The sequence below is a fragment of the Indicator indicator genome, chromosome 7, assembly GCF_027791375.1.
Source record: "Indicator indicator isolate 239-I01 chromosome 7, UM_Iind_1.1, whole genome shotgun sequence".
In the NCBI taxonomy this organism is placed as follows: Eukaryota; Metazoa; Chordata; class Aves; order Piciformes; family Indicatoridae; genus Indicator; species Indicator indicator.
Window position 1 is genome coordinate 20467969 of NC_072016.1, and position 14182 is coordinate 20482150.

The 14182-nt window shown below is 39.7% G+C and overlaps 1 protein-coding gene across 1 annotated transcript; it reads right to left on the reverse strand.

The window, feature by feature from the left end:
- Positions 1-1191: 1191 nt before the first annotated feature.
- Positions 1192-7056, reverse strand: COMTD1 (catechol-O-methyltransferase domain containing 1). The gene is made up of 7 exons (XM_054382560.1): positions 6975-7056; positions 5893-6017; positions 4712-4817; positions 3910-4028; positions 3608-3662; positions 2081-2214; positions 1192-1344 (listed from the first exon to the last, which is right to left on the reverse strand). Exons 1-7 carry the CDS (start codon positions 7054-7056, stop codon positions 1192-1194), a joined length of 774 nt encoding a protein of 257 aa, XP_054238535.1.
- Positions 7057-14182: the final 7126 nt, after the last annotated feature.

The window sequence follows — 14182 nt, forward strand, 5'->3', positions numbered from 1 at the left end:
AAATAAAAAGCCCTAAAATTAATTATTGCTATTTGTAATTCACCATAGAAAGAAGCCATTAGTTGGATTCTTATTCTCTAGCCTCTTCAATATGCCTCTTGCCTACTTAATTCTCTTTCTCTAGTCCCAGGCAAGGTGAGCTTTTTCAACAACTGCTTCTTGATTGAAAATTTTGTAGAATGCATCACTAAGCGTAATGGATGACAACAGCATATGAAGTTAAATAGGAGTTAAGAATACCATAGGAAAAATACTAGGTGAAGAAAAAACATCATTTTGTTAGATGCTGCCTAGGGAAGGGAATCTCTGCTTGCAGTAACTGAATACACAGTTGACAGCTGTATTGCATTCTCATACAATTATCATTTTCCTTCTGGAAACCTGATGCCAATATTCTGTACCTGCTAGGTGTTTGTTTCCTAGGAAGTTGCAAGTTGCTTCTTTGGGGGACAGGTGGGAGGGAGAAAGAGGAAGAATTGTTTTGGTTTCCTGCTTGCCCATTTGCTCTTCCTTATTTTGACTTAAAAAAACTAGAACCTGCACTGTTACCTAAGGTAAAGGCTGTCCTGGCACATAAGGGTTTAGGGAGTGCCCTGTATTGGAAATCCTGTGTGTGCTTTGACATGCTTTTCAATATAACCTTTTTTTTTCCCCCTAGATGACGTATAATTGAGCCTTCTTATGTAGTACCCTTCAAGGAATACCAGGCACTTTCAACATCACTATTTTGAGAAGGCTGGCAATCTCCCTGATGTCATGAATATTTAATTAAAAATCCATTTTTCTGTTATGACTTTTAACATTAGTAAACATTTATTTTTATTTTGATAGTAGGACAGCTTATTCTCAGTAGCCTATTTTAGGAAAGAAAATTACTTTATTGATTCACCTGGAACTTCTACAAAGGGAGATTTTAATTTTTTTTTTCAGCCACTACATTACAACAACCACCTCATGTATGTTTTCTTACTTTATTACAATTAAGATTAGAAACCACATTAGATCTAAAAGTAAGTCTCTCTTCCCTACTTAACTATCCTTAGGATCCTGCTGCTCCTGAAGTCTACTTTCCCAGGCTACGCTGTCCAGTGGAGATGTAGATTAAATAACCATATCTGATACTGCTTTGCCTGCATTTTCCCTGATGATTTGATGTTGTTTGTTGTTTCCCATCTGTTGGACTTTCTCCAGTTACAACTTGAATGCTAATGTGAGGCCATCACCCATTAGGAGCATGCTGATATTGATGCGTGCATCTCTGAGAAGCTTCTCGTTGAGGTGGTGGATGCTCTGGGTTTCCAAGTCACCCCTTCTTGGTTTTAGCACCTTTCCTTTCCAAAGGACCTATTAAAAAAAAAAAAAAAAAAGGAAACATCATGCACTTCATTTGTCCCAATATGTTCTTTGGACCACAAAGGAAGCTTTGGAAAAGGTCCTGCATATTTTCTAGAAATAGATATTGCTAATTGTATTTCAGATTTTTAGTGGTCTCTGGCATGGAACTCTCAGAAGCAAGCACAATTGGGAGTCCACAGAATTGGCTAATTGTAATTCTACTGCAAATTAGAAGCTGAAATAATAAAACCCAAACAGATCCTATTCAGCTGCCACCATAACCCTGCAGGTGCTTGAAGTTTAAAATTGTTCTTTGTTTCTAGTAAAAGTTACTAATTGGTAACTTACTAGTAGTTACTGATTACAAGTGCTATCTTTGATCTTACCTAGATACTGTACATAGTAGAAAATGCACTACAAGACAAATCAATAATAGAGAGCGCTCTCTGTAACAAATTACAACAATTTTGGTAAGTTTCTGTTTCACAGATTGTTTATGCACTAACAAATTTAACACATTACTTCTTACTTCTGCACAGTGTTATTTCTTGCCTATATTAGTGTTTCCTAAAGCTTTCTTTAGGAATTTCTGTTTAATTTTAAAAGCCTTCTTTGGAAAAAACAATTGGAAACTGAGTTGTAGGTCAGAAGTCACATCAGCAGAAATCCACTGTGGGTTTTCTCCTTTCCCAGAATCAAAAGCAGTAACTCACTGTGCTACTACCACTACAACTGCAGTACTTACATTATCAATAGCTATTATTCCCCCTTTCTTTATGAGGTGCATACATTTTTCGTAGTACTCATTGTAGCTTTCTTTATCCGCATCAATGAAAGCAAAGTCAAAGGTTTCTGCTTCTCCACTGGCCAAGAGTTCATCTAGATGAGCAACAAAGTGAGTCATTACACCCTGGTCAATGCTGTGTAGGAGGAAGTCATCAATTTGTGTCAAAGTTCTGATTAAATAATGGGTTTGGTATCTTGACCAGGCAGCCTATTTCTCTACAGCTAATTACTAAAAAAGCTTATCGCACAGAAACTTATCTAGATGTGAGGTATGCCATAAAACATTCACTTCTGAGTTCTGCCTACTTGGAAGTTCATGGAGTAGTTCTAAACCTGCAGAACGCAGCTGGGTCTGATGAAAGGTGCAGTAAAAACAAGTCAAGTGGTTTGTCACAGAACACACCCTATGCCTTCACCTAATCTTCAAGCTAATTGAAAACACATGTTTTCTTAAACATATTAGGATAACCAAGTGTCATGATACAAGTTACAAACAAACCCTGTGAGAGATCTTTATAACAGCAAAAGATTGCTGTAACTAATCCCTCTCTTGGCCAAGGCAAGTGAATTCAATTTTAAGTTCTCCCGAATGGACTGAGAACTCCAAATGACCAGTTGCAGAAGGGCTGACTGCTGCCTTCCTAAGGTACTCAGCCACTCCTCAAACCTGCCCTTATCCTCTGCCAACAGAGGATCTTTTTGTCTGAAGCATTGCCTAGACAAAGCTGTCCATCAGACTTCAAGGACAGTGCATCCTAGCAGACTGCTAGTATTTCACCCTTTAGAAAGGATGGATGAATTTGGCAGTAATACAAGGTTATGGAGGGATTTGTGGATCCATCAAACAACTTTGCTGGAAATCCTTCTGCCTTCTCTATTCCTAGCACGTTTCTTGCATTTTCAGATTATTAGTATTCCTCTGCCCCTCATCTTCTCTTTTCTTGAATGAGAAAAGTAATTGCTTTTCTAATAGTCTTAAATGCTTTTGGCACATCTTAAATTTTAACTCCTCTGGACACAATTCAATCTAAGTTTTGTAGTGGTGTCTGCGTTTTTTCTGCACCTCAGCCCTTTCAGAAAACTCTTCCTGTCTATAAAAAATACTTGCTTAGAATGGACAATGGCTAAGAGAAATTTGTTTTTGTCTAATTAATCTGTTTTAAGCAGCTTTCCCAGAAGCAATAGTAATTCATAGATTAAACAAGGTGATGGACAGGACAGGTGAGTGACCAGTAGATTCCACTACATATAACAAATGTTTTCTTCCCCTCTGTTAGTATATAGGAAAACTGTGAACTTTTGAAGATGTGAAGTTGCCTGATTGTTGTTTTTTCATTAACAAAAAATAAAAAAAAAAGAGAAGCTGTCTCACTGTTAGCAAAGGGATCACATCCACATATTTGGTCTTAGATTTCATCGGTATTGTATATGTGTCCTATTTCTAGGAAAGGCAGGGAAAAATAAAGAGGTATTTTAGGTTATTTACCAAGTGTATGAATTGCTGGCTTAATCCGCAGGTCGATTTTATGCTCTATTCCTGCCTAGAATGAAAAAGAGGAAAGAGTTGATGAAAATTGTCAAGAACTAACCTGTTAATAAGTTTTACACAGGGACTGCCTGGTGTTCAGGTATTTCTAGGTTCCAGACAGTACTTTGTCTTTCCAAACTAAACTGTCTTAGCCTCTTTTAATGTTATGAATGCTTGTGGGTGAAAGTGAAAGTCTAAGATACCAAAATCCCTTAACATGCAAATGCAGCCTTCCCAAACAGAGAAAAGATGCTGCTTACCTCCTTCCACAGTGGCCTTCCAATTTTGATGTAGTCTTCATTGATATCACAAGCAATAACTTTGCCATTATCTGGCAGGACAAGTGCCATGTTCAAGGCATTATAACCTGTGAAAACACCTAAGAAAATCATAACACTCATCAACATTTAGCATATTGTGAAAAAAACCCCAACTCTAAATAGTGAACTTCAGGGCCCCCAAATGAGCCAAGGACAGTAAATCATTTATGCACTCAAAAGGCTTTACCCTCCATTTTAATGTGGCAGTAGGTTGGAAGAAATTTTTAATTAAAAAAAAAATCTTTTAAGCCAAGCTTCATGTTGGCTTTCCCCAAGAGTCTCCTAGTAGCAGGGCATCCTAACAGCTAGACCAAGAAGAAAGATGGTAGGAACTCATACCTGGCTGCTCAGTCAGTCTTGCTTTGGGACATCCTGCTAGGTGCATCAAGGAAAGTGAGTTGGATGTAGGGCCCATGCCTTAAAACTTTTCCTTCTGGTGAGAAATTAATACAGAAAGGAAAGAAAACACCCTGTCCTGCAGCTGCTGGAGATCTAAGTGATCTGTTGATCTTATTTTTTCAGATTGCCTCAGAGCTGATGCCAGAATTACTGAATGCACAGATAGAGGAAGTGGGAAGTAAGTGCAAATCACATACTACTTTTCATACTGTAGTTTGCCTACCCATTTGCCAAGATGGGTATGCAGTGCCTTACTATGTTTAGATATCTTATGTAAACATATTTGGAGATGCACAGCCAGGAGCTTTATTCTGCTACAGAGATGGCAAAGTGATACTCTTACCTATTTCAATAACTTTCTTGGCTTTAATGAGTTGGACCAAATTTGCCAAAAGCTGAGCCTGGTCACAGGACACCATCATTCTACTCCTGGGATGATCAGCAGTGAGCTAGAAAGGGGGGGAAATAACACATTACAACAAACACTCTTGCTTCCAAAACAGTATCCTAGGGGAAAACAAACCAGACAAACCCCAGGAAAAACAGATACTTTATGTCTCTCATTTGAGATGGCTTTGTGCATAATTCATGAGCCAGAAACTGGCTTAAACTCAAGACTTGCTAAGGAGGGCAGGGTGTGTGTCATTAACAGTGGCTAATCTTTCAAAGCAGTACTACGCCTTAACGTTACCATGGCTGTGGCAAACTCAACAATAGCTATAACAGATCGAGAACCACAGAAGAACCTTTGACCGTGAAAGACCTTGATGTCTGTTTATTTACATTTTTTTCAATTCAATCATAACATTTGTGCTTATGCCTTATAACCATCCTACATGTCTTGGAGGTTTAATGAACTGCTAGGTTAAAGTCTGTTGCCAAAGGTCAGATCACGTGGTTCTGACTACACAGTACAGAGCTGAAGGAGCTGTGCCCGTGAACGCCAGGTGGGAGGGCCCTGGGCACTGAGGATGGGTCAACAGGAGAAGCACAGCTGTACTGCAACAGTTGAATGGAAATGGATATCCTTCCATTTTGGTTCTTCCTCTAGGGTTCATTCCAACCAACCAGTTCCAATTCTTAACATGTAATTTCTTTTATATATGAGTAGTCTGTCTCACTTGGTATGACTCAATCCTGAGTCAGGAGATCTGTTCTGAGCCTTGCTGAAGGACATCACCTCTTTGAGACAGTTTCCTTGTATGTCAACTAAATAACAGAAGTCATATGTTCAAGTCAAAATCAGGTGCAGCCCAAACACATGGGCTTGAGATCCATGCATAAAAAGACATGCTTAAAATATGTACCAATACTATTAAATACTTATTTAGGTAACCCTGAACATTGAAGAGTCTGGCTATTATCAGTTCAAAATAAACTTGAATGCGCATATAAATACGTTGAAGGAAGGAGTAACACAAAGAATCCAGCACTTCAGGAAGAGGTGTAGGTAATGCCAAAAGGCCTAAGTGGAATGGTAAGGGCACTGAAAAGAAAAGCTGTGCTGTGGGATGAAATACTGACCAGACGCAGCTTCTTTAGAACTGGATGTTCCCGCAAAGAATAATCCAATATGTACTGCTGGAGAGGGCTGTTTTTACCAATGGATGATTTGGGTGTCCCAAAAACTAAAGAAGGGTATCTTCTACCTACCAAAAAAAAAAAAATTTCAATTATTGCTGGCTTAAATAAACACTGAAAAATCCAGTGAAAGAGGAAAATGCAATGTAGCTGGGCAGCTCAGTGGACTGTAATCTTTTTTTTCTCCTTTTAAACCTCTAAGATATCCAGCTCAAGTCTACAAAGGCTGAAATGGAAAGGTTTGGGTACTACGGTTTTCTCTGGCCACCGTGATGGTTACAAGCTGTCGCATTCTTCCAGGACAAGTGACCACATCAAAACTGAAAGGGCAAGTGTAAGAAGAAAAGCATACACGAAGTACTTCATTTTCTTAGTCTTGGGACCGTGTTTGGAAGATGGATAGAGGCCTCAGGTCTTCAGGACAGCCAGCTCATGCTTCTTAAGCTCTGTGTTCTGCTGTTGATAGTGTCCTGCCCTCTAGCCAGGGAAAATCTGGTATTGCTCAAAGGCTTGTTCAGCATTAAACAAGCATGTAAAACAGTAGGTGCTGAAAGCTGAAGTTTAAGGACTATTGCTTGTCTACTTAAATACAGAATTGAATCTAATGTTTGTTTTACCAAATGGGGCAAATATTTTTAAGAAATTAAAAAAACAAACCCAAACCCAACCTACCAAATAAAAAAAAAAAACAAACAAACTCATCAGTTTCACATGTCTCGATAATTGTTATTAAAGAATACTTCTATTTTGAGGTTGTAATTTTATTTTCTGTTAATGGCTCTATTTTACAGATGTCTTTATCGTCGCAGCTCCGCGAAATCACGGCCCGCAGGGCAGCCCCGCTCTGGGGAGCGCCGAGAGGGTTGCTTCCCCGACGGCCGCCTGGCTCCGCCAGGTACCGCCGGCTCCCGCCCGCCCTCGGGATGCGTCTGCCCGGGCGCCGCAGTCCCCGTCTCGGCCGCGGTGGGGCCAAAGGAGGGCGCTGCCCCCTCTACCCTGTCTGAGTGCGTGGAAGCGCCGCTTACCTGCCAGCATCCCCGTGGCAAAGGCGACCCCCAGCATCGCCGTCCCGACGGCCACTTCTTTGGGCACGCCGAAAAGGGGCATTTCGGAGCCGGGAGCGGAGCAGCTCGGCCGCGGCCGGTCACAGGCGAGCACGTGGCGGCAGGGCCGTGTGTCCCGGGGCGTCCCCGTGCCACCGCCTGCCCTCCAGCGGGGCGGGGCGACGCTGGGCTTTCCTTGGGCGATGGCGCTCTCTCAGCACCCGCTCCCCGAGGTAGCGGAAGGGTGGGCGTCTCTTTCTCTGCAGTGACAGACTCTGTAGCGGTGTGTAAAGTGACAAAAGCAGCCCCTGGAGTTTGTGCCACTACCTCAGAAGATGGTACGCCCTCACTGCACTCTTATTTTATGACACACCTAGACGGTTGTATGCACTGGTAAAGGGCTCCGACGATGGAGCTCTTAACAGAAATGTCCTCATGAGAGTTTCGGACTTCCAGTTAGCCCTGGAAATGCACCCTCTCCTTCCCCTAGCGCAGATGCCTTTTGCAGCTGAGGTGTGAGCAGATTCAAAAGCATGGAAGATTGCAGGACTTCAATCCTGTGACAAAAAGAACTGCTAGTTTCCAGGTGAAAGGGATCAAGGAAGATCCTTCACGAGAGGGGGAATGGTTTCCTCCGCCCACTGTTTCAGCCCCCTTCTGCAGCAACTTCCAGTTTCAGCCTCCTGCATCACCTTCCAGGTTAGGTGCAGCAGTGCCTTTGCTGCTTTATTGACAACTTGGTTGTTTTAACATCTCCTCCCTGTTTTGATCTGTTGCTGAGGCAATTGGTATACCTAAACCAACAGTGACTGTGGCATCTTCTTTTCTCATAAATCAGGCAAAACCCCCTTTTCTGTGCTTTTGTTTAGAGATCTGTGCTCAAAGGACTCGGCTGTGCCTTTTGGAGGTAGGCTGAAAATTTGGTTTTAATTTTGTGAAGTGTTGGCAATACCTGGAGTTTGCAAAACACTAGGAAGATGTGAAGATCTTTTTTTTTTTTTTTTTTTTTGTTGTTGCACTGCCAGAGATGAAATTAACAGTGTTGCATACAGACCAGGAATACACAGGCATGGAGTGAGTTGCAACTTGGCCTCAACAGATGTGGGATGAATTCAGGTGAAATTTCCCTTTTGGGACAGAATTAATCTCTGGAAAGCCAGACGAATTGTGTGCTGGTAGGTTAGGGTGATAGGTTTTCAACTATATTTCTGTGCTAACAGAACTGTTTAGTGTCAATGGGGTTAGCAGGAAAACATTCTTTTGTAAGTAGATCTTAAGTGCAGGATTAAGTACATCACCAGGGCATTTATGGGAAATAGGTTTGCCTGTCACTGCACTTTTAGTGTGTGCTAGACCTTATTTTTTACAAAGACATGAGCTCACAGCTCTTGTATTTATTTTGCAGCAGCTAATAAGATCAAGCACTAAACAGTCTGCTGTGTTTTCTGATTCGCAGAACAAAGCAAGATATCTGATGTGTCTCAGCAGATAAAATGTCATTCAGTTCACTTTTAAAATTTATTTGACTTTTGAAAGCTTTGAGAGGTGCTGGTTTCTTGGTTTTGTATGTGTGGGGGGTTTTATTTGTTTGGGGTTTTTTTAGTTATTTTTTGGTATTTTTTCTTTTATTTTTCCCTTTCATTTAGTGTCTGATCACTTTCTCAAGGTATATTTTGCTTTTGTAAATGAAAGCATTTCATGCCATCTTTCAGAAGAGTTATCAGGAAGCGATGAAATATGTCAGGTTTAGTCCAAATTGTAGGAAAAAGATAACTCTTCTCGGGGGGTGGGTGGGTCATAAATCAGATTTGTTACTGCGCAGCTCCATCTAGTGGCTGTTATTTATAACTGCAGCAGGAAGAAAATAAGTGGGGAACTCTGTTGTGGGGTTTTTTTTTTTTTTTTTTCCCCATGAAGCACTCTGAATTTGTGAGCTTCCAGTGGTGTGTTGGCCTCTCGACTCTCAACTGGACGAGATGCCTCACTCGAAGGTCTCTGGAAACGTCAAGCTTCTGAAATCTCTAAGAGAATTAGTGAAAAGAGTTGCTAATATACTTAAAGATGCATCTGAAGCTAACCACACACACACCTGTCCCCTGCCACCCTGTACTGCTTACACAGCAATATCCTACCTGTGGTGGCAGTGTCCAAAGATGTTTTACCGTGTCAGGGTATTGGACAATATATTGTTTCTTTTAGATAAGAAAGTCGATTTAAAGATATCTAAGTCAAGATAAAACACTTCCTCAGGGTGGTATAAGAGTTAAAAGTTTCCCAAGTAAATAGAAGGGAGCCAGATGTTTTTTTGGTTTTCTTGCTCTCTTCACTCTTCCATGTGTGAGCTCAGTCAGGTATGTGTGTTCTGGCAATCTGTGCCTTCCAGGACTGTTCCAAGGTAGTGGTAAAGAGCAATATATGACCACCTTGATTGTTTTACTGCTACAGCATAAGTAAATCTGTCAGTGGCTCAGCCACAGGATTTGTTCACACTGTAATTGAAAGCCTACCTGTAACATACATGCTAAACCATATCTGCTGCTGACATGATTTTACTAGACCTGTTGGCAACATGCATGTTAAAACCTCACGGCACCTGGAATGGCTTCGCTAGAGCAGGGTCAGTGTAGATGCCTCTTTGGAAAATCATATTCATTCTGTGGTGAAAAATCACTGTACATCACATATATACCCTGAAGGAGGCAAGTATAGGCATGTTCGAGCAGCACAACTCGCTGGAAATAAGCCCTATACATTTGTTGAAGTTACATTGGCTTGTGGATGGGAAAGAATTCAATGAAGTTGCATGTTGATCTGCTTCATTCAGGCTACAAGGTTGCTGCTGTGGCTTCCAGCATAATTTAAGTGGTGCTTTTCTCCAGTCTTAGTTACCCACACATTGTTCTTCTTTGTTTAGAATGTGGCTAGCAGTCACATGGTCCTCTAAAACATGGCAGCATTTGCATAAATGGTGGAGAAATAGGCAATTAGCTTAACTGTCAAGTTTCTCAGCAGAAATCATAATAGATAAGTTTTAAGGACAAATCAGGAGGAAGGAAAATGAAGTTTGGAGCTGTTTAAAGGAGTTCACCTCAAATACGAGTGAAGAATGAGTAATAACCCAAATACAAGGAGGAACTCAAAGAGAATGAATAAATGCATTCACATGGTCAGAATAATTGCTGAAAATGCTGACTGAGATGGCATTTTGGATGAATGGAAATTAAATGAAATTAATGCTGGAGAAGAAAATTGTAGTAATCAAGGTGATGCAAGATTGAGCAAGTGTTGAGTTGTAAAGATGGCCATACAGAAATAATCTTGGAAATAGAATCTTGCCAGTTATTTTTGTATGGTTCAGTGTGAGAGCCCGGAGAGAAATTGGAGCTCAAAATGAAGAGTTAAGAGTTGACTAATAGGCAAAATGGTAATTTTAATCTATCTTGATGGAGGTGAGATCATAGCCATTCTTAGAGAGGTGCTTGAAACAGATTGGGATTTTAATCTGTCTGCAAGGAGATGGGAGTGAAGAGGCAGATCTACAAGTTATCTGCACTAGCATGGTTGATGAATGCATGTATAGATGGGCCCACTTATTAAAAAAAAAGGAAGCTGTGAATTCCTATATGTTTTAAAGTATTAACAGATAAATCCATCAGCATTTCACTGCATTTATTAATTTATTTTATTTTAATGAGTTTTCATTATTTGTTTTGTAAAAACCAAACCAGAATTTATTTACCATATTTATGTTTCCATTAATTTGTCTAGGATGTTGTAGACAAAGCATGTATATATTTTATAATTTTACACCCCACAGTGTATAGCCCCCTAGCAGTGCCCAGATAAATCAACTGATAGCAGCATATTTAATGGAAATATTATTTTTTTATTTACTATTTAGATTTCTTTTTCATTCCAGTTGGTTTTGCTATTGTGTTTCTGTTCCATCCCTGTTATCTCTCTAGTATAGTATACACTTAAGATTTCATTTTACAGTTCTGTAATGCAGTGTTTGCCATTTACTGGCATAACCTCCTTGACCTTAGAGATACTCATTGCACATGTATCGGTTCTAGCAATTTTTTTGTCATGAATGTTCATACATCTTCTCAGCTGAAAATCTTGGGACTGTAAGAATGGTACAATCTCTTTTTTTCATCTGTGATAAATGGAATTGCTCTCAAAAATTTTCTCCTGATAGTTGAATTCAGTAATTTGAAATAAGACTAATAGTTTCCCAAATACTCATCATTGCTTCTAAAGTAATCTGGATTTTTTATCAGACAAACTGTAAGTATCAAAGCTTCCTTTAATATGATTCATTGTCCAGCCGAAGGTTAATCACTAAAATGGAACATAGACGTGAACAATGACTTTAACTAAGTTGGCTCAGTTACTTTCATCCTGCTCAGCTACTTCTATCACATTCAGTCTTCTGTGGGAGCTTTTAAAGTATGTCTTTCGATAACAGCTTGTAAAGGTTGTGGTACCTTCACTTCTATTTCAAGGCTAAGGTATCAACATTTCAAATGCTGCTGCTAAGAAAGGTAGTGATTCATGAGCCCATAAGCCTTAAGCCATTAAACTTGCAAACAGTGAATGGTTTAGAAATGGTTTTCAGCTAGAAGCATTTTGACATATTGGTAAATATTTTCAAGCCTTACTGGCTCACAGGACAACATTTTGAATATATATGACTACTTTTTGCCATCTCATTACAAGACTAGGTTCAGCTTTGGACATCAAGGTATCATGAGGAGAGATAGCCTCTGCCAAGCAGCATAATTCCCAGTGCAAAGTAAGTTAATGGCTTCTATGAAAATATCCCACAAGTATCAAGGACTGTAAAACTCAAATTGAGCTTGACTGAGGGAGACACAGTGAAATAGCTCATTCTGTGGCTCAGCTTGACAGATCTAATGACAGAAGCAGTTCTCCTGACAAAAAGACTTTGTTGTTGAAGGATGTGGTTTGGAGGCATGTTGAATTTCTCAAAGCAGGTGCAAGACTGTTCTGAATTATGTTCTTCCAGGTTGTGGCCCAGCCTCACAGTTGGAACAACTGTGTGGACACTGGTGCAATGGATGCTTGCTACTGAGGAATAAAACTCGGTATTAATTTGCTCCTGAAAATGGTTACCACGTGATGAAAATAGGCGTAACTTAAGTGGAGCATTCTGCTTTACTTACAAAGCCTGCTATAAATCTCAAGATACTGTTCCATTTTAGGCTTCAACTGTATAGTGCATAAGCAAAATGTGAGAAAATTTGCTCCTTATCACTCTGATACATGTAATAAAATGAAAGAAATGGTGAAACAGGCCAAGTATAGCTATAACACCTCATTAAGCAGACTCTCCTATGCCATTATCTTTTGCCTCTTTTTTGATTTCTGAAGAAATCTGTGTCAAGGGCCAGCAGACTCATTTTGTTTCATACCAGCTGTGTGAATGGGTGCCAAAAAAAAGGGCTAGTTTTGGAAGCTCATTTTCCCCCCCTTCCCTTAATGGCTTTTACCCTAGAGTTTCCAGTGCAAAAATGCAACAGCAGCAGCATGACAGCAGGAGAGGTGCAGGACTGGAATATTCTTAGATAGTCTGCCCCAAGCATGTTAAAGGTTGGTGAATGGTTACCTCATTAGATCTGGTTCCTAGAGTGCTCTAGGTAGCATTGTTATTTCACAACTGAGAATTTGTCACAAGTGGGTGAAAACCATGCCAGGCTATTCACTTAGAGACTTAAAATCAAGAATTCCTAGTAGACTGCTCACTAGCAGGGAAGACTAGAGAAGGCATTATCTATATTAGTCAGTTGTGATTTACTAATATGATGCAGATGAGAAGAAGGCAATACTGGGTGTAGCAGGTAAAATACAAGTGCTAGAGAGAGATATCAATTAGCATCATCACCAGAAACTCCATATGTGGTGAATTACCTCTTTCAGGCTGAAAAGGTCAAAGGGAGGGGCTCTAGATGTCCCCAAAAAACAGAAGAGTGAGAGGTACAGGGAATAGTGTCTGGTGTTACAAAGGGACGACTGCTTGTAGGAGGAAACAGAGGGAAGGTAGTAAAAATCTTTTAATTGTGTGCAGTGCTCCCTATTTTTCCACTTAAAAAAAATTAATTGAATGTGTACTCTTAGTAATTACCATGAGCTGACCTCTCTTTGTTCTCTCTAGCTATGTTGTTAAGATTGTTACAATTTTATATAATTTTGCTCTTTAGTGTTACTAGTTTTGATTACTGTTGTGTTTCTCTTGAGTTTGGATGTTAACACAGGACTATATAAGCTTTTATTTTTTTTATCCTGTTCTGGCCTCATTTTGTTACAGTGATTTTAAATAACCTTAGTCCTTTTTAATATAAACAATTAGGACGTTTCTCTTAAATGCAGTGAGAATTTCTTTCAAAGAGCCTCGAACAGGTAAACTATGAACTTTTCAGTACCAGTCATCTCTTTGATAAGGTTAAGGCTTTCTAAGTATAGTATTTTAAAGTTAAGTTTTTATTGCTTCCATTTAGTGTTTTGAAGATCAGAAGATCCTTCTGCTTTAGTATACGTGAATCATATTTTTACTTTTTAATCGAACTTTCTATCCATGTTGTTTTTGAGAAATCCCTTTCTTTCCTTTATAGCCTAGGCCTGACTTCATAAGAATCTCTAACTGAACCATAAAATACCTTTATAAATATCATTTTTCTTTGAAAGCGATATCTTACTGCAATGGCCAAAGTTTTGTCATGTGTTAGATTAAGATGTCTGCCTAAAATCAATAATGCTGAGGTAACAACATTGGTTTCTGCTAGGCTCTCAATTACTTTCTCAGTTGTTTGTCATAGGAAGAATATATGATCAGTTGTTTCCCTGCAGGCTATAAAACCAGTCTGTTCTCCTTTGATCACTTCTGCATACTTCACTTTTACTCCCCTAAGTGTAACACAGATTTTTAGAGCCTTGGACCTGTGAAGTAGCAAAATGATTCTTCTGTAGTCTATTCCAAGGGATAATAGCCTCCCTGTATAAAGCGTCATAAATATCCCTGGACAGCAGCTGGCTCTTTGGGGTTACGTAGTACAATTGCTATGGAATCTGTTCCTGAATTTGCCATGCTCTTTGAAGAAATGTCTGGGAGAAATTGACTTTGCAGTCTTTCCTTTGCACGTCACATTCCCTGTAGTCCTCAACACCTT